Below are 20772 nucleotides of genomic sequence, written 5' to 3'. Positions count from 1 at the left end.
AATATCTGTTTCCCTCAGAGTTCCCCCCACCCCCATTTCAAAGACTGTTTTGTAAAGCAATCTTCTCACTCAGGCCGATTCCCATCCTCACTAATATGAGTTTCACCTCTTACATGTTTCCTTGGATGTTAAGGATGATGTCCTCCGTAGAAGTCAGTAGCTAAGAGAGGGCTCTGAGAGGATCACTGTTGGCCCTGTACATTTTAAAAATAATGCATGTATAAATTATATTATTATTATTATTGTTAATTCTTAGGCAAATAGAAATTTTATCAGTCTGAATCTTAAATTTTCTAACTGGATAAAATTTAGTATTTTTAAAATAATGACATCAATATTTTATTTTATTTTTAAAAGTTGTAAAAGAATTTTAACTGATACTGTATCTTCTGCCAAGTATATGAATTCCAAAATCCTCCAGTTTGTCTGCTTGTGTTCAATAGTCTAAGCTACAGGTGTCATTTTGTGCCTTGTGGCACATGCTTCAGGAAATGGTTTGGGGAGGGCAACAGAATGAATACTGATAAGCAAGATAGAATTTAAGGATTCATCAGCGTTCCAACTCAAAAGTAGTTTTGTTCTACAGAATCATCAAGGAATGAGCTGTACGTAACCCCAGCTTGAGAAATTATTCCCTTTCCCAATATACCTTCCATAACTCAAGCTGTAAAGTCTATGACTTTCACACAATTTCTCAGCATAACTGATTCCTAGTAGCAGAGTGTACCTTATATTATGATTCTTGCAAGTAGGCCAATGTTGTACCATGAAGCTTATACAGTTTTCCCCTCAGTGTAAAAATATACAATGCTACTGCATTTTTTTTTTTGTGCAGTGTTAAGGTCCAATCAGTACTATTTTTCCTGAAAGTTCTGTTTTCTGGCCCTTTCATACATCTCCAACCCAAACCACTGTATTACCCCTCTTGATACCTGAAACCTCACAGCGTAATGTGTTTTGCCGCCCGTTAATAATAAAAAGTGAATCCTTGGCTGATGTAATAAGGTATTGCCCAAATAATCCACTGTCTTGGATAATTCTGTTGCAGGTGCTCCAGGGCCAGTCTTTGGATTCGATAGGATCCTTTAAATTCTTCAATATGTCCATTTTCCCTGTCGACAACTCTAGCAAAAGTACATCTGTTTGCAAATGTGAAGTAGCGTATATATAATACTGATTGGCTTCAGAGAAGGAGGACTGAAATGTCAGATCAGATATGTGTATGGTTGTTTGTAACTCATAAATCAACTTGATTTCTCCTTGGACTGTTATTGTCTGGACTCTGATCCTCCCGCTGTGTTCATCAGTGCTGACCAAATAGCATCCATCAGGGGAGATATAGGGAGTACCTGATACATCACTGTTGGGGCCAATAACAGAATCTGTAACACTGTCAATTATAAGTTGTGGAGTAATCGATATTGATGTATTCATTTTACACTGAACGAAGAAGTAGCCACCCAGGTGGGTATAGGCCATGGCTTGGGGCAAACAGCTGTAGTTTTTGAAGCTGATAGTCTTGATGTGAGCCACAGTTTCCAGATCTATTTTGTGAACTTCAGGTTTTGACTTGTTAAAGATGAAACCATATCTGAAATGAAAAATAGAAAAATAGGGGGGAAAGGGCTTGAAGATCTGACAGGTACCTCAAGGTATCTGGTGACATGGCTTAAAAATATCACCACTAACTAGGGTTATCAGATGTCCTCTTTTTTGTGTGTCTCTCCTCTTTTGGGCTTTTTTAAACAAACTGATAAAAATCTCCTCTTATTGGATTGGAAGGTTAGGAAAATTCCTAGTCAGAAATCATCACAGCTTAAATAGTAGGGGTATTTAAAATGAGATCATTTGTTTGAAGTAGTGAGTCAGGAAATACATCCTCTGATAACCCTACTGCTAACTGTTCAAAGTATTCTACAAGTATGATAATGGTCAGAACTGTTATTGCCATCACCAAGTGCATGGCTGACCTGTGAGTTTAACTGTGGATTGTGAGCTCATACTTTGAATATTTACCATTATATCAGAATAGCACTTCCTATTGTAAACACAAAAATGTTTGAGAAAGAATGCATATTAAAATGGAAGAATCAAGCTGCCATGGCATCTTGCCTTATAAGATGAAGATGACTGCTGTGCTTATGCATAGCTTGCTTTTGGCACCAACACAGTGGGCGTTTTCGCTCTCACCTTCAGCCGGCGCGACCCCCCTCTTCACCGCGCAGGATCTGCGCGGATTTCGCACTAAATGCCGCGGAGCAGCCGGAAGAGCCGGAAGCTCCCGTCGCAAAAGCCGCGCAAACGGAAACTGCAGTTTCCGTTTGTGCGGCTTTTGCGCCGGGAGCTTCCGGCTCTTCCGGCTGCTCCGCGGCATTTAGTGCGAAATCCGCGCAGATCCTGCGCGGTGAAGAGGGGGGTCGCGCCGGCTGAAGGTGAGTGCGAAAACGCCCAGTGACATAAGCTTCAGTAACAGAAATTACCAGTAGAATTTGCATTAGTGTTTTTGGTGCAAAGCACCAGTCCACAGTGTCAAGGTCCTGTAAAAGAAGCTAACATGATCAGCTCTTTCTTGGTTTTGTTTGAGAACCAATGTCATTTAATGGTTAGAGCATTGGGCAAGGATTGGGAATTCCCAATGAAGGTCAGCTCCTCATGTAGCCATGGCTAGGTGACTTTGAACTAGCTACTCTTGCTTAGCCCAGTCTACAGCACAGAGTTGGAGGAGGGAAGAACAAACTGGAGGAGGGAAGAACTATGTATACTACTATGAGCTTCTCTGAAGGTAGCAGAATAAAACTGTAATAGCTTAGTATACTGTAATAGTTATATTTCACCAATATAGAAATCATATTTTAGACATGCTTCCCCACCTCCCTTTGGTCACTGACACGGATTTTTTTTTTTTAGTGGGAATGCACAGAAGCGCAGTTCTAGCTGGCTTGGTGTCAGGGGTGTGACCTAATATGCAAATGAGTTCCTGTTGGACTTTTTCTACAAAAAGCCCTGTGTGAAATGATGGTGATGACAGGAGGCATGGCCTAATATGCAAATAAGTTCCTGCCGGGATTTTCTACCAAAAAAGCCTGGGCACTGATATGTAGCAGGTGATGTGAAACATCTCTGCCTGAGACCTCGGAGAGCCAGACTGAGTAGACTGTATTCACCTTGATGGACAAAGATCTGATTCCTAGTAAGCCAGCTTCATGTAGTCTCCAGGAATGGTAACTTTCTTCTGAAGAACAAGCCAATCTTAGCTTTTTATTTTTATTTTATTTAGCTTTTATTTAGATGTAGCATCCACTAAGAAGTTGATTTGAAACAAAATAAAACAAACACCTTCCTTTTACAGAGTTTCTCTGAAGATTTTTATTATAAATTTTAATTAGGTAAAGTAAGACAACGTGAGCACGGCATACCTGCTACTATCAAGGAAATGCTCAGTGCATGTGTTTTCTGAAATTTTCAGGTTTTTAATCATCATGTTATGATGGCAGTAGATGAAGCTACTACACACTAGGCAGTTATCTTTCTTAGTGAATCAACCAGTCCTTTGCAGAGTTACATCCTTCTGAGACTATTGATTTCAATGGCCCTAGAAAGGGGTGACTCTGGTTAGGATTGCGCTGTAGAATTGCTTTATGTTATTTATTTATTTAAACAGAAGTGTCTAATAGTGTAATCCAACTGAAATTGCCCATTAAATGAGTTTAGACTAGATTAGCTCTGCATAGGCTTGGACTGTAAAAGTTTCAATGCTTGGAAGCATCTAGTCCACAATATTATCTAGTTAGTGCCAACTCTTTGGCTCAAATCAGGCATTACTGTGGACTAGATGCTTTCAAGTATCAAAGCAATTTTTCATATTGTTTGTGACTGGTCAGGACACTTGCAGCGCATCCCAGAAAGGAGCAGATGAGCTGCCAGTGAGATTTTGGATGAACCATGGGTTTTCACTTGGTTCAAACATCTGAGGAACTTTGTGGCAAGTTATGTGGCAGCTATGGTAAGCCCAGGAGTGGAAGTTATGATGGCAGTAGATGAAGCTACTACACACTTAAAGTTCTTGGCTGGGAGCTGTTGTAACTGCTGCTACCAAACATTGTTGGGGATAATGTGCTACCTGGAATGCAGGTAAGGTTAGGATTTTCTGGGGCTCAGCAGGAGATTGCCTGACTAGTGCACACACCAGAATGTGTAGGCTAGAACTATTATGGGGGGTGAACTTGTATTGGTTCTCTTCCTCTAAGTGAAGGAAGAGGCATAAATAAAGTTTGTTATTGGAAAAACCAGAAATAGCTTTCCGTCTTATTATAATGATATCATAGTATGGGGGAAAATAGTGAGCTGTGTGCTTGGGATTCCCTAAAAGGAGGCATTACAGTGGTAGAATTCTAATTAGGATTTTCCAAATTAGATAATGTACTCTTTGGAATTGTTTTCTCTTTGGAACATGAAGAAAAAACTGAGAGTGGCTACAAAGCCAGGACATTCATTGATTATCATGCTGGTCATACTGTTTCCTGCCCATTTGACTTTTAGTTATTGCATATCTATTATTTATATTAGCTTGGTGAGCCCACAAGAAATTAGTGGAGCTCCTAGTCACTACCTGACGAGTAAAGCCAGCAATATTCATGATTAATAATAATAATAATAATAATAATAATAATAATAATAATAATAATAATAATAATAATAATAATAATAATAATAATAATAATTTTTATTTATATCCCGCCCTCCCCGCCAAGGCAGGCTCATATTTTATGAAAATAAAAGTACAAACTCCTGAGGCTAGAAGCTTTCTTACCTGATATGGTTAATGATGAGATTTGTAGTTGGGATAAAGTAATCATCCATTCCATCCAGATGGGTACGAATGATATGCAGATTCTCTCCTGCACTTGCCTCTGGTATTACCTATAACATACAACCAAAATGCTGGGCATGGACAGAGCAATGAACTAGAAACACAAGGATATTATATATAACTATATCTATGTATCCATGATTTTTTTTTTTGTCATCTGACTTGCAAGATTCAGTGAATTTAAACGATGGTTGCGCTGATGCCTGGAATAAAGGGATCTTACTGAAATGGCACTTTTGTGAGTGTGACATTTGCAATGCAAGAAAATAACTCTCCATCTGCTTTCAAGCTGTTTATATCAAAAGACAAAGCAATCGCGTGGTGTTGAAATAGTGTCCTAACTGTAACCCTGCAATAATTTTTCCACACTGCCTACAATAAACATTGTTTTCCTGTTCATATTTATTAATCTCACTTAAATGCACCATGCTAATTCATTGGGTTGAATGACCAACAGCAAAGTCACAGCAGTTAATTATCTCTCCCAAAGGATATTTTCTGTGCCAGCGGTGGAAAACTATACACAAAAAATACAGTAGAATGGATCCGTTATATCTATATGCTATTCTGGAGGACCATGAAGCCTTGTGGAAAGCTCCTGTTGTCTTTCATTTAACTTCAGCAAAATGTGAAGGCAAAACTTTGGTGTTAAATACAATGTTAAAATATTGACCTTATTTATTTGAGGGACTGTTTTAGGATTAATATGGCCAAGGTCAGTACACCAGGAGTGTTTATTAATGCAGCATGTTCACAAGCTGGCTTTAGAATTTATAGCTAAGTAATTCATTATAGAAAGTGTTAAAGCCTTAAAATATGCACTTCAATATTTTGGTCAAGTTATTTAGAGGGTCTCCTAATTAAACCGCTCAAGAAACTTGCAATTTCTTGTGAGTTTGGTCTGTTTCTCTCCCTCCCACTCCCCGCCGTGCTACTATTAGCAAACCAGATATAGTGCTTTTATATTTATGAGATTTCTTAATCTACAAACAACTTGTGAAGTGGCTCAAAGTGCTTTCATGGTGCCTCTCAACAAAGGAAATAGAGTTTTTCTTTGCCATATTTCAGCACCATTTCTACAGATGGTCAGAAGATGTTGCAGAAGGGATCAGGTGACATAAGGGACCAATACAATCCTACCTGATTTGAAAAATCTTCTGAATTTATACTCAACTGACAAGTTTCTCAGATTCAGGAGCCATGTCAGACTAGGCTGTTCTTTTACTTTAAGTTCAGCTTCTAACCAGCTTAATGGCAACAACATCTCCTGGAAACCCCCAGCCCAAAACACATCCATTTGGCCCAAGCCTGGTGGAACACTCTCCCTAGTGAGATCAAGACCCTGCAGGATTTATTATTAGTTTTGTGGGGCCTGTAAAACAGAGTTGTTTTGCCAGGTCTTTGGTTGAGATGGCTGGTGTCAAATTGTATTGGGCCCCCTGTCCACACCAACCTTGAGCCACTTATACTTTACATGATGGCTTACTCGTGGGTGCCTGTCCATTCACCCAATATGCTGGCCCTCTGAATATATGTAAAGCATTCACCTTGTGGCCTTGTTTGTTCTAACTCACCATCATGTTTTAAGCTACTGAGTTTTATAGATTTTATATTGTGGTTATTATGTGTAATTTTATCTGCGTATTATTATGTGTAATTTTATCTGTGCAATTTATTAAAATAAATTAATGGCAAGTCTGCTTTCTAGTCCAACCATTTGCAAACTAAACTGACATAATTTACACACAAATGTATGAAATAATCCAGCAAATCACTTGGCTTTGTATGATAAAAATGTTGAAGAGCAGGGCTTTTTTTTTTGGTAGAAAAAGCCCAGCAGGAACTCTTTTGCATATTGGGCCATGCCCCCTGACATCACCATTGTTTTGCACAGGGCTTTATGTATAGAAAAAGTCCAGCAGGGAATCATTTGTATATTAGGCCACACACCCCTGATGCTGCCAGTCAGAACTGTGTTCCTGCTAATATATATATATATATTTTGCCATCTCCTGGGCATGGAGCAGAAATCACCAGGGTGTGAGGGAGGTATTTGTGAATTTCCTGCATCGTAGAGACGGTTGGACTAGATGACCCTTGAGATACCTTCCAACTCTATGATTCTATGTTGTTCCATCTCTGGATATTTACGTCTGAACAATAGCCATGGACAGACGACAGTTCTTTCTTCAAATCTGAAAAAGCTACAGATTTGCAGAAAAATCTGAAATAATGACAACAACAATGGGTGATTAACTCCCTACCAAGGAAGACTGGAGTTGCTATAGAGAGGAAGGCAATAGCAAACCACCTTTGTTCATCTCTTGCCTTGAAAGCCCCATGGCCTGGGTTCACCATGAGTTAGTTGTAACTTCATGGCTTACAATTATTTTTAAATGATAAAGGAACTTCTGTAGTTTTAAAGGGTGTATGTTCAGCAGCTGTAACTAGGCAACCACAACAGTATTGCCAGGCTTCCTGCTTTGGTTTCTGTCAGGAACAGGACAGGACAGGAACCAGCTGATGCCCCAAGACCCTCAGCCTACGGAACCCACTTTTTAATGTATAGTATGAATCTCCTTTTTGTATGCGTGTATGACTGAATGTGGGCCTAGAAACGATCAGAGTTGGAGAGTGGGAGTAGGCAAACTAGGCAAATGCCTAGGGCGCCAGCTCCCAGCAGGGGTGTGGGCGGGCGCCCCCTTCCCGCTCGCGCCATCCCTGAGTCTCTGCAGCGCCCGCCGAACTTGGCGAGCACTGCAGAGGGAAACCAACTGGGCTTTTTTCTTGGCTTTAAGGGGTCCCTTGACCACTTAAAGCCAAGAAAAACTGGGACTTTTCCTCTGCAGCGCCCACTGAAATTGGCGAGCGCTGCAGAGGGAAACTGACCAGTTTTTTTTCTCGGCTTTAAGGGGTCAGAAGACCTCCACCGACCCTTTAAAGTCAAGAAAAAGCAGGGATTCCCCTCTCCAGTGCCTGCTGAGCACTGCGGAGGGGATGTGCTGAGCGCCTGGTATGATCTTGATGATGTCATCATGCAGTGCATGCAGAAATCTACTGTGGGGGGGCACGTGTTGGGGTTCTGCCTTGGGTGACAGAACCCCATGCGCTGAGCCTGGAAATGATATAATGAACCTGAATTAAACTAATAGCAAAAGGCAGTGTCAAGTCTGAGGTTTCAATAATGAGACTTTCTTGATAAGAAGTTCTAGTTTATTGTAACTTGTTGCAGAACTGTAGCTGAAAGATTGCGAGACTGGCGAGCATACACAAAGGGCAAACTTTTAAGGTACAAATCAAAAGCATTCCTGAGGGGAGGGCACACTATGCAGGGTACATTCACACATCGTTGTTACATTTATCGTTCTCAGGCCTTGGTTGGCCTTGGGCGCTTCCTGGCGCTCGTTATCTCTGAGAAGGCTACATAATCTTATTCTCATGCTCTCGTTACCAAGCAGTCCTACATAACAAAGGGGAGGTGATGGGGGAAGGCAAGGGTGAGCTAGCAGCAGATGAATACAGTATGGCTTTTACCCAGGATCCCTTTCCTGAACCAGCGTTTTGGGCCTAGACTACTCAGCATCATACTCAGCATGTTATGTAGGACTGCTTGGTAACGAGAGCATGAGAATAAGATTATGTAGCCTTCTCAGAGATAACGAGCGCCAGGAAGCGCCCAAGGCCACCCAAGGCCTGAGAACGATAAATGTAACAACGATGTGTGAATGTACCCTGCATAGTGTGCCCTCCCCTCAGGAATACTTTTGATTTGTACCTTAAAAGTTTGCCCTTTGTGTATGCTCGCCAGTCTCGCAATCTTTCAGCTACAGTTCTGCAACAACTTACAATAAACTAGAACTTCTTATCAAGAAAGTCTCGTTATTGAAACCTCAGACTTGACAGGCAGGGCATCATACCAAGGAGAAAAGGTCTATAGGGCAGCTCTTCTATAAATCGTGCATAAACCCATCCTATGATGGATTCAGTTGAGGGCCACTTCCCCAGGGGCCTCAGAGACTCCTACCGGGCAATTTGATTCTAATCACTGACTTATATTTCCAAAAGAATTAGCAATTGGCTGATCCTAGACATCTATTTCTGATCTAAATGACCGGACAGGAAGACTCTAATCCTTCCTTCTCCAATTATGACAAGTACTCAGCTATAGATAATTACATAACTAACTTCCAGATCTCCTCAAGGGAACATTTTTTCACTCTCAGTGCAAAAAGAGAAAACTCCCCACCCCCATATAGAAAAAGAATTTGTTCATCCTCAAAAGATTCCATTTTTATTATCTTTTGTTCCAGTGTCAACATCCCTTCCCCTCCTCATCCCAGGCAAAAAGGTATAACATGTTACCCTTCAGTCCCAATTTTTGTAGCCAGTTTTAGAATCATTCTGTTTCCCCAGGGCCAGGGCCAGGCTTGCTGGTGCCCTAGGCTGGGAAGGTGGGAGCCACCCCCTCCCTCCTGGGCTATTTAAATCACATGGGAGGGTGCCCAGGAGCAGCTGCTGCCCTTCCTGTGCACCCAGGAAAGGTCCCACTGATCAGCTGATTGGTGGGGCCTTTAAATCACCTGGGAGGTCAGCATTTGCCCCCCCAGTCAGAATGAAGAGACTGGCACAGTGTGTTGGATAAAAACCCGGGCCGCTTTATTGAAACATAACTTGAACGATAAGGATGGCAAGAGGTATAGGCCTATGAGAACAAGCCCTGGGGTAAAAACACAGGACCCCGCCTTGTCCTAGAAGGGCGAGCCACCCTGCCCCCAGCACACGGCCACTACCATCTGACTGGTGCTGAGCGGCCAGGCCCAAACTCCACCTCCACCTCTGTCAGCATTAATCACTCAGGAAAGATCCGCCCAGGTGAGGCTTTGTCATGATCTGCACTCCCAGCATTGAGCTGTGAAGCCCATCTACCGTTCATACAGACCACCTGCACCCACTGGTGCAGAGCCATAGGTGCTCCCCTGAAAAGGCTGTAGCCAATACCTCATCCTGCCAAGCGACCAAATCTACCTAACCTCACCATACTCCCTACACTATCATGCAGTACAAGGTAGGCAAAAAACAAATTCACACAGGCCAATTCCGTAAAAATGAAAAAATTCCTACCTGGCCCCTAATAAGGCGACCGGTAAAACCTGTACTGCATAGGGCGGGTGGGTGGGCCGAGAGCCACGAGAGGACTGCGCAACACAGGTGGGAGCCCGGGCTTTATAGCCCCGACTCCACGCCCACTCCTTGAACTCCCGGATGGCCGGGAAGCCGACGTCAGCCTCCCTCCTTCCGGGAGGGCAAAGCGCGGCCCCCAGCCTATGACTGGCGTTGCCAGTGCGGCTGGGAAGGGGCCGATTTGCTCCTGGGCACTCTCCTGATCACAGGTAGTGCCAGCAGAAGCAGCTAGGGTGGCCTCCCCTCCATTTAAGGAGCCTACCGACCAGTTGGTCGGGGGGGGGGGTCTTTTAATTGTGTGGAAAGGGCAGTGGCTGCTCCTGCTGCTCTTCCCATGTGATTTGAATTGTTGGCGGGGGTGGCCTTCAAGCACCTCCACCGCAGCTTGAAAGCCACTCCTGCCTCTGCTGGCAATTCAAATCGCATGAGAAGAGCAGCAGGAGCAGCTGCTGCCCTTCCTGTGCAATGTAAAGACCCACTGACCAACTGGTCGGCAGACTCTTTAAATGGAGGGGGAGGTCAGCCTGGCTGATTCTGCTGGTACTACCTATGATCAGAAGAATGCTCAGGAGCAGGTGCCAGCCTCCCAAGTAATTTAAGGGCCTTGCTGATTAGAGGGGCCTTTCCTGGGCATGGAAAGGGCAGTGGAATCACCTGGGGGTGGCGCAATTTGGCACTCCCCAGGTCTATGCCCTAGGCAACCACCTAAGGTCACCTAGCAGGTGCACTGGCCTTGTGTACTCCTGCCTCACAGTTGGCTCCTCATCTCTCTCTGATCTTGAATCTCTGCTCCACAAACATGACACTGTGCTTCCTTCTGCCTGGTCAGCTTTACCTCCCAACACAGCTTCTTCAATGCAAGGGAGAACTCCCAACACACACTTCTCCCTCTTCTTGTCAGAAAGGCTCTTATATTATGTTTTCTTTTATACGTTTATTTCTCCTTTAGGTAGACAGTCATTCTAGGAACTGGTTTTTGGTATATTATTCACTGTACTGTGTTTCCATGCTGTAATTTTCATTACTGCTCTACCTTACAGAGATGTACTCTGTTTTTCTGTTTCTAAAATTTAAAAAAATACTGTTTAAGAGACTTTTTACCCTAATTTTTCTATTGATCTGAATCTGCATCTTGGTATATATAGGCTAAGGATCCGAAACATATAGGTGCCCAAAATACATATGTTTGTTCCATGAAAGCAGAGGGACACCTTTGCATGCTACAGTTCTACATGAGTATACTGATTTGGTTATTTTGGCTACCTGCTACCACCAACAGCCACTGGGCTACTTGCTACCATGCAACTGGCATGACTCACCCCACAGCATCCACCCCATGAAAGGCAGTATGGCGTAGTGGATAGTTTCATACTAGGATCTGTGGAGACTCAAGATTTATTTAATCACTCTGCTGTGGAAACTCACTGGGTGACATTGGGTCAGTCACAAACTTTCAGCCTAACTTACTTGACAGGGTTGTTGTGAGGATAAAATGGAGGTGAGGAGAATGACGTTGGCTGCTTTGGGTCCCCATTAGTAGAGAGACAAAGAATATAAATGATGTAAGTAAATAATAAACATATCTGAAGATTAGGAGCAGATAAAAGGTAGCTTGATTGGTGAGTAGGAAGGAGAGAAGGAAGCAGGGAAAGGGGAGAATATGGGGGCTGACATAATGAGAGGAAGAGGACATTGTGTGGAGAAGGGGATACAAGAGAAAGTGAGGTGGTCCCCTGCAATACTTGCTGGTTCCCCACCATGCATCTGCACCCACTCAGACAGCACCACACAACTTGGCTGGAGTTTTCTCAGAAAGAGACTGTTAGGAGAGGGAAAGAAGGAAAACTGAAGACAGTGAAGCAAGTAAATATGCAATGGTTTGTTGTGTCTTGCATTTCAATCCTGAAATTACAACACAGTGGACGCTATGGAGGTGACCAGTGGAAGTCCACTGGTCCCCGGATGTAGCTCTGCAAATACGCTCCGCCAATCAAGATCTGTGGTGGGAAGTTTAACTGACCAGGATTGGACCTGGCCAGACTGAGGGTTGTTCCGGGGTATGTATATAATCGGGACCCGGCCCACGAGGCCCTGCCTTGTGATGTACTCGCTAACAAAGCATGTTGCCTTCAACACGTCTCGTCACTCAGTACATTACAGGTTGGTGGATGGGAAGCAGAGGAGACAGGAAATGGATAAAAACTATAAGGAAAGGAAAATGTGTGAGGGAAAATAAGAAGCTCCCACAAGTATTTGTAGGTCCCTGTAAACTGCAGGCTTGGGATTTTCTCCTGAGATACTTGGCTCCACACTCAAGTCAAGCAAATCAGGCAAAATACTTTTATTATCAATGAGCCGCCCTGAGCCTGCTCCGGCGGGGAGGGTGGGTTACAAATAAAATTTTGTTGTTGTTGTTGTTGTTGAGAAGACAAAATATCCTGGATTAGCAATGATTAGCCAGGCAAATTAACTTCAACAGTTTGTGAAAAATAATGATACAACAAAAACAATAAAATCAGCCAAAAGGCAAGGGAGTATCCTGCCCGAAAGACCCATAATAAGAAAACTTCCCCCCTCTTGGGTTTTATCCTTGGAGCAAACTGTTAACAGGCTGCCCCCTCCCTCTATCCAGTCCAGCTGTTAGTTAAAATGACTCAGCTATGCAGCTTTTAGCAAAATGAAAGTTGGTTCGTTCCTGCAATGACTTGCAAGGTCAGTCCTCCCCTCTTTTATCCCTCATTTAGCTTTTTAGAATTGCTGTTTTGGGCCCAAGCCTGTCTCTTCCTTACAGTCCCCAGCTTGTGTGTATGAAAATTGTTCCCCACTCTGAACCCTGTTGTACAGTGGGAGACAGGCTATAGATCCAATAAATAATGTATTATTTTTTATTATCCATGGTTTCAGTGAAATATATTTCATCCATGCCAAACACTTTCCCTATATATGATATAAAATCATTCATCCTCTGTTTTTCTTGGCTATGTGGAACAAAGAAAATAAAAGGGAGGGGACAAACTGAAATTAAAGATTGCTCTTAATCTCCTACAATCCATGTGTATCTGCAGTGTATAAGATAACAGAATGACCAAAGGAGTGGCTATAGATGCCTAACAAGTTTCCAGCTGCGCAGGCAGCATATTTTGTTAATAATAACACAAAGACAGTGCCATCTTTCCTTTAATTACAGCAACCCAGCACAGCTGGATAGAAACAATGACATTGGAAAGGCTAAAGAGAACCTATTCTGTTTTCTTGAACCTTGGATGTGAAGCTGTTTTAGAGGCATTAGGAAAGCTGCCTGGGATTGCTTAAGAAATTCTTCTTTGAGTGACTTTACTTTTATTGCCACCATTTACTTATTGAAAATTAGGAATAAGGGCTCTAAAAAGAGGCTCTGGGTGAATGCCCCCCTTGCTGTCTTCCCACCCAAGTGAAGGCATTCACTCCCCACACCCTTGGCGTACTCCCCACTCCCTAGCCACCTCTTCCTCTCAGCTACCCCTACACCCGTGGTACTCCACTACTCCCCCCACCTGTGATATTCACTCACTCTCAACCAACCATCAAACCTACCTTTATCTACCCTCTGACTTTAGCTTTCCATTTTCTCCCCCTCCCTGCAGTTTCTACCTAGGAAAAGGACAATCTTTCTCCACAGTGAGGACCAAAACAGTTTACACCAATCTTTTCTCTCCCTTTTGATCTGCATAAAAATTCTGTGAGGTAGGTTAGGCTGAAAGTCTGTGATTGGTTCAAAATCACCCAGTCAGCTTCCACCACAGCAAGAACTTGGGTCTGGCAGACCCTGCTCTGAAGCGCTAACTCCTATGCCACACTGACTGTCATAATGGGGGGCTGCTGCTGAACAGGAGCAAGCAGCCAGGCAAGTGTAGCCAACCTCCAAGTGGAGCCTGAAGATCTCCTAGTATCACAACTGAATTCCAGACCACAGTGCTCTCTCCCCCTGGAGAAAATAACAGCTTTGGAGGGTGGACTCTATGGCATTCTATTCAACTGAGGCCTCTCCCCAAACTCTGGCTTTCATAGACTCCATGACAAAATCTCCAGGAATTTTCCACCAACCTGGAGTTGGCAACTCTTGTCAGGACAGGCCCCAATGAGTTCTCCCTCAAAGGCCAAAATAGGCCTGGGAAGGGCCTCCCCCCCTCTTTTACTGACAGAACCTAGAAGCAGTCATTGCCGAGCAGCTTTCCCAATTGTCTAATCCTTGTCTGTGCTGGGGCAAGATTAAGGGACAGGAAAGAGGCAGCTACCATGGCTTCTGAGGAAAAAACTCCTGTTAGAGACAGGCCTTGCCATATAGTGACATTATCACCTTTGTTCCCTGTCTCTTCACTGTCTTCCTGCCACCACTGCCTATTTTCTCTTCCAAATGCCTCAGAGAGTGGGTAGGCAACAGCGGACAGGAGAGAGAAGCAAAATCAACCAATGGAACACAATAGAATGTGAATGGCAGTTGATGGGCCAATGGCTGATGTGGTGACTTGTGAGTCTGACCAGTACATGTGGGTTTTTAATATTATAACAGGATAACTTGGAGTTGTTTGGGTGTCATTTCTGGCTGTAATAATCTATAATTATTACTTGCAGATGGGTTTCTTTATTTGGGAAACCAAGTGAAGTTCTGTAGAGATACTGAGACCCATGTGGTTTGTAAAACTATTTCCTTGTATATTACCAGTGTTGTGAAGAACTGTGGTAGTTTATTTATTTATTTATTTATATTGGGATTTATACCCCGCCCTTCGCACCGAAGTGTCTCAGTTGCTGAAAGCAGGCATTTATCTACAGGAGAAACCTTTGGCCTAGTACAGTGGTCTTCAACTTTTCCAGAGCCAGCACTGGACCCATCAAACTGCAAACCCTGGAAGTTATGTGTAATCAGTCATGTGACAGGAGAGGAGTTATATGCCTTATAATCACACTAGTGGTAGGGAAACTCAGCATGGGAAGCATGCATGGAATATTGGAGTACAAACAGGTGGGAATGACAAGTCAGCCTATGGCAGCAATGAGAAGGGAAGGGAAAGTTTTTGTGGGGTGGGTATCTCTGTTTGCTGTCCTGCTGCTCATCTTAATGTGCACGCAAAGAAAGGCAGATTCCATGGTGCCTTTTGGTGTGTGTTACACAAGCAGCAAGTACCTCCAAAAAGCATTTAAAATTACTACTTTATAAGAGAGAGAAAGAACCTTTGGATTAGGGTTGCCCATTTAGGCTTGGAAAATTCGTCGAGATTTGGGGCTGGTGTCTGAGAAAGGTAGAGTTTGGGTAGGGAGCTCAATGGGAATGTGATGCCATAAAGGCCCCCCTCCATCTGAAACTGTGATTTCCTCCATGGGAACTGAGCTTTGTTGTCTGGAGATCAACTGTATTCCTGGGAGAACTCAACCCTACTTTGAATTGAAAACCTCTGGCCTAATAGCTTGAGTTGTACTGGTGGTGAGTGAAAAATGAATAAAGAGTTCATTTTCTCTTTTATCCAGGTCAAACTGGTGGCAGTGTACCGCGCCTGAAAAGAAGGAAGCATAAAAAACCCTCATGAAGCATGAGGCACCAGTTTGGTGTAGTGGTTAAGAGTGCTGGATTCTAATCTGGAGAACTTGGGTTTGATTCCCCACTCCTCCACATAAAGCCAGCTGGGTGACCTTGGGTCAGTCACTCTCTTGGATCTCCCTTAGCCCCTCCTACCTCACAAGGTGTCTGTTGTGGGGAGAGGAAGGTAAGGTGATTGTAAGCTCCTTTGGGTAGTGAAGGGCAGGGCATAAAACCCTTCTTCTTCTTCTTCGTCTTCTTCTTTAGTGTTTCTTAGACTATCTGCTCCATTAGCAGATCGTTATTCTCTGTTTTCCATTAGAATAGTCTTTCTGTGGTGTAATTTAATCCTACCCTATGTATCAGTTATGTTATAAATATGAAGGGGTGCATTCAGATGTACCATTAGTAGTGACACAGCTCCGTCTCGTTGATGGATTCGTCCAGACATCCACATCTGGCAATGAAGTATCATCAAGGGTCATCCTGGCTTGCCCTGGATCAATGCCGCGCTAATTTGATAGCGCTGAAAGTCTGGCCCTTTTTCACAGAAGCAGCATACATTCGGGTTTTTCTTGTTTGGACAACTCATATGCGATACTGCCCCTTAGAATGTTTAGCATCTGCCATCTACCCCTCCCACTTAAAAAAAAAAAAGCCCCAGCAGACATGCATATGGGCAGATTATCCAGGAATCCGAGGTGACGCTTCTGCTTCTCCCATCAACACAGGATTGGAGGGGGGGGGTGTTTGTGGGGATGTTATCCCACTATTCAGAACAGGGGGAAAAATCTTTTTTTTCAATGTGGAGGATTTCCAAATATCATTGTCACTGCCAATTTCCAGAAAAGTAGTTCCTGGCAGTCCCCTGGTTTGAATCGGCAACATTAATTCCCAGAATTTCCCCCCTCTTCCCCCAACCTCTGAAGCAACATTTGATTTTCCCAACAGTTGGGCGCATGTTCAATGAAACACCCCCCTTCCCCCAGCAATCACCATCTGATTGCGCACACTTCAAGAAAAGAGCGTGATAGCATTGGATGTCTGATTGCTCAACAACGGGATGAGTCGCATTCTTGGATGCTCGTCTGATTGGCCCCACATTAAATCACTATCCAGCGGTTCAAATTTGAGTGCTACACGCCTACTTTTAATGTGATGTCTGACTGCACCCAAGAAGTAGCTGTGCCTCCCTTGTGGATTTTTTTTACCTGCACTGGGAGGATTCCTAAAAAGAAGGTACTCATGGCAAAGGCTCCTTGGTGATAAGGAATAAGCCTAGTAAGACCAAGTCTGTACCATGAGTACTTGATAGGCTTACCAGGCTCCAGGTGGGGCCTGAAGGTCTTCTGGAATTATAATTGATTTTCAGGCTTCAGGCATCAGTTCCTCTGGAAGAAATGGTGGCTTCAGAGAGTGGACTATATGGCATCAAATCCATTATGAGCTCCTTTTAATTCCCAAACTCCATCCTCCTCAAGTACCACCCCCCCCCCCCCAAAAAAAAAAAATCTCCAGGAATTTTTCCAAGAGTTGGCATGTCTATTACTTGAGATATGGTGGGTTGCAATCCACAGTTAGGACACAATCTTGTTTTTGCTAGATCAAACTGACTGTACCATAAATATTGTTTAGAGGGAAGGAGGAAGATAAAGAGAAAGGGAGACAAGGGAAGAAAATAAGAATAAAGAGAAGGACAGAGTTAGAAAGTTAAATACAGTAACCATGAGAGAGAAAAGTGGAACCCATGTTTCAGGTTTCAGAAGAAAGCAAATTTCTTTACAGTAGACTCAGAAGTTATTCTTATGAAGGGCTCTGCATCTGCATTCTGATCGAAACTGTGTCCAAGTAAACAAAGCAAGACAAGCGTATTGATACATAGGGGATGCTACAGTAACTATAAGAGGATAAATGTAATTAGTTCTTAATTGCTTATGAGACTTACCTGCAGTGTTGGGTGGGATTTTTCCATATCCCCCCAGCTAAGTACCCAAACTTGGTCATGTGATTTATCATAATGTAATTTGACTGGTAGAGGATCAATATCTAAAGCCTTAAAAGAAACAGAAACATTTGCATTAGCTCTTTAGGGACAGAAATGCAATTTAATTCATGCTAATAAATTTTCTATGCATGTGCCACAGGCAATGGCACCAAGCCACTGAGAGGGGAGTCCATATTGGTGGGTGGGTGCTGGGAGCATGGAAGAACGTCGCCCTGGCCATCCTTCACTACCGTCAATGCTGCCTCCTATTTCCACAGGGCCCAGCCAACCACAGGTGGGATAGTATCTCCTTCAACCCTTGCCTCTCATGTTAGAGATTTGTCACATGCACTTTCTACCAGCACACTACATCTGTCTGGCATAGCAATGAAGGGGGAGACACCATGCCTACTGGTACTGAGCTTGGATAAGCACCCTTCATCTATCAGATAGAATCTTCCTTGATCAGTTTCACCTAGATGGAGCTGCCATCCAAGCCCTTTGCAAGGAGGTGGATCCTGCCTTCCAAGGCCAAGCTTCCACTTCCTGTGTCATCCCCATCTTGCAGAAGATCCTGCTCTCCCCCTCGTTCTTGGCCACCAAATCCTTCCAGAGGGTCTTGACAGAGGTCCCAGTCCTTGGCTAGCCACTGTCTGTACAGCTTTCTGGATGCCATGTTCATTCACCTTCAGGAGCATGTCCACTTTCTCACTGAGAAAGTGGGAGCTGGTGCCCATCAGGGGAGGGTTTGCAGTATTTGGCTGCTTCCTTAACATCACAGGGGTTATGGACTGCATCTACATAGGCCTCATTCCTCCTCCTGGAGGAGCCACATGTCTACCATAATCATCACCACTTCTATGTACAGGCCTCCTATGACCACCAGTGCATCTTCACAAACCGCATGGCAAAGTTTCCAGGCATTGAAGAAGACATTGGATTTGTATCCTGCCCTCAACTCTGAATCTCAGAGCAGCTCACAATCTCCTTTACCTTCCTTCCCCACAACAAACACCCTGTGAGGTAGGTGGGGCTGAGAGGACTCTTCCAGAAGCTGCCCTTTCAAGGACAACTCCTGTGAGAGCTATGACTGACCCAAGGCCATTCCAGCAGCTGCAAGTGGAGGAGTGGGGAATCAAACCCGTTTCTTCCAGATAAGAGTCTGCACACTTAACCACTACACCAGACTGTCCTGATGCCCTGATCTTTGCAGCATCTGGCTTCAACTGCATGTTGTCCATCTGGCAGGAGGGCGGAGGATGGCTGCTGGGTTAGTATAGTGGGAAGGGCTGAGCAGCCAAAGAGTGGGAAGGGCTGGGCAGCCAAAGTCTCCTCTGAAACCTCCTGTGCCATTTCTTACAGGTGACCAAGGGTACCCCCTGCTGCCATATTTGTTGATGCTTTATACTGAGGATGACCCACTGGACTGCGCAGCCTACAACCAAGCCTCTGGAGTTGTGAGGTGACTTCCTGGAACCATTTGTATGGTGGAGGGGCTGTGATTGTGTGCTGAGGAGAGGCATGGCTGGCCAGGGAGTATGCTGATTGGGGGCATACTTGGTCAGTATTCTCAGGTGTTTGGGTTCCTTTGGCCATGGCTACAGATGTGTGTGTGTGCGAGTGGATTAGGAGTTACCATGGCCACCAATGGGCTGCACCAGCATTTTTCTGATGCAATATTGTGCCTATTCTGGGGGGGGGGCGTTCTCATGCTGAAAATGCTTTCGGAGCTGCCAAACTGGTACCACACTCCCGAAGCACCCACATTTATCCTGGTGCTGGGGTTCATGCTGTCACTCCACCTGCATGTGACTGCAGTGCAGCTGCATCAGCGGAAAGGTGAGGTGCATTATTGTCAGTGCTGGCCCTGCCATTAGGCAAACTAGGTGGTTGCCTAGGGCGCTGGGAGGTAGGGGGTGATGAATTGGGCTCCCCACTCCCTCCCTCGGCAAATGTCTAGTTTGCCTCCTCCCTCCCTCCCTTCCCTGGTCAATTTAAGTGCCAGGGAACTGGTGCTCGAGTGCCGGCCGGCTCCGCAGCACTGACTTTGAGTGAGTGTTTGTGTCTTTATCAGGTGTTCAGCGGGGGGAGGCTTTAGAGGGCCCACTGGGGAGTGCATGGCCATGGGGGGGAAGCCAGGAGGGAGGGGGGTGCTGTGGAGGGGGGGTCCCGGGAGTTTGCCTAGGGTGCCATTTGCCCTCGGGCTGCCCCTGAGTATTGTTCATGCCATGTACCAACAAAAAAAAAAGGAAAAGGTAGTCCCCTGTGCAAGCACCAGTCTTTTTTGACTCTGGGGGATATCACATCACAACGTTTTCATGGCAGCCTTTTTACGGGGTGGTTTGCCATTGCCTTCCCCAGTCATCTACACTTCCCCCCCAGGAAGCTGGATACTCATTTCACCGACTTCAGAAGGAAGGAAGGAAGGAAGGAAGGAAGGAAGGAAGGAAGGAAGGAAGGAAGGAAGGAAGGAAGGAAGGAAGGAAGGAAGGAAGGAAGGAAGGCTGAGTCAATCCTGAGCTGGCTATCTGAACCCAGCTTCTGCCGGGATCGAACTCAGGTCGCGAGCAGAGAGTTTGGACTGCAATACTGCAGCTTTACCACTCTGCACCACAGGGCTGCTTTGTGCCAACATAAACACCCCTTACACTGGCACGGGGCTCAGTTGGCTGCTTGTGCCAATTGTGCCCCCCCTTAAAATATTCTATAACATTGGCAGCAAAAATAGCTATAAACATACTACTCAAAGCAGCATGTTATATGGATTTAACAATCATGAGGGTAGAAGTAAGAAATGTGGGACTGGTGCTTTAAATAAGGAAGTGAAGTTGTGGCGTCTCAATCATATCATCATACTATACTGGACACAAAATCCCCTTTATCAGGTTTGGCAGCCTGAATAATATGGTGCCCAATCCTATGCAGACACAGGCTCCACTGATTTCAGTGTCCAGACTTAGTAGCATTAGAATTATATATCTAATGGTGATGGGTATCCTCTCAGTGCAGATAAAAAAAATCTACAAGAATGGCACCAACAACTACTATACCCCAAGTTTGCAGATAATACAAAATGTTTAAAAAACAAAAAAAGGAGAGTGGTTAAAAATAACCAAAAGTAACTGTGATATGCATGCATGTACAGACATCAAGGGAAGAAAGAGTTTGGGTCTATATGAGAAC

General features: G+C 44.3%; 1 protein-coding gene across 2 annotated transcripts in view; it reads right to left on the bottom strand.

Annotated features, from left to right (window-relative positions):
* Window positions 1-353: 353 nt before the first annotated feature.
* Window positions 354-20772, bottom strand: part of FSTL4 (follistatin like 4) — a 944621-nt gene continuing 924202 nt past the window's right edge. For both annotated transcript variants that reach the window (XM_060240476.1, XM_060240477.1), the window contains 3 exons: window positions 17551-17658; window positions 4811-4920; window positions 354-1591 (listed from right to left, as the gene is read on the bottom strand). In XM_060240476.1, the coding sequence (XP_060096459.1) occupies window positions 889-1591; window positions 4811-4920; window positions 17551-17658 (921 nt within the window). In that variant the 3' untranslated portion in view covers window positions 354-888. The remainder of the gene's footprint in view (window positions 1592-4810; window positions 4921-17550; window positions 17659-20772) is intronic.

This window comes from Heteronotia binoei, chromosome 5, assembly GCF_032191835.1.
Source record: "Heteronotia binoei isolate CCM8104 ecotype False Entrance Well chromosome 5, APGP_CSIRO_Hbin_v1, whole genome shotgun sequence".
Lineage (NCBI taxonomy): Eukaryota > Metazoa > Chordata > Lepidosauria > Squamata > Gekkonidae > Heteronotia > Heteronotia binoei.
This window is presented reverse-complemented; position numbering and strand designations above follow the sequence as displayed.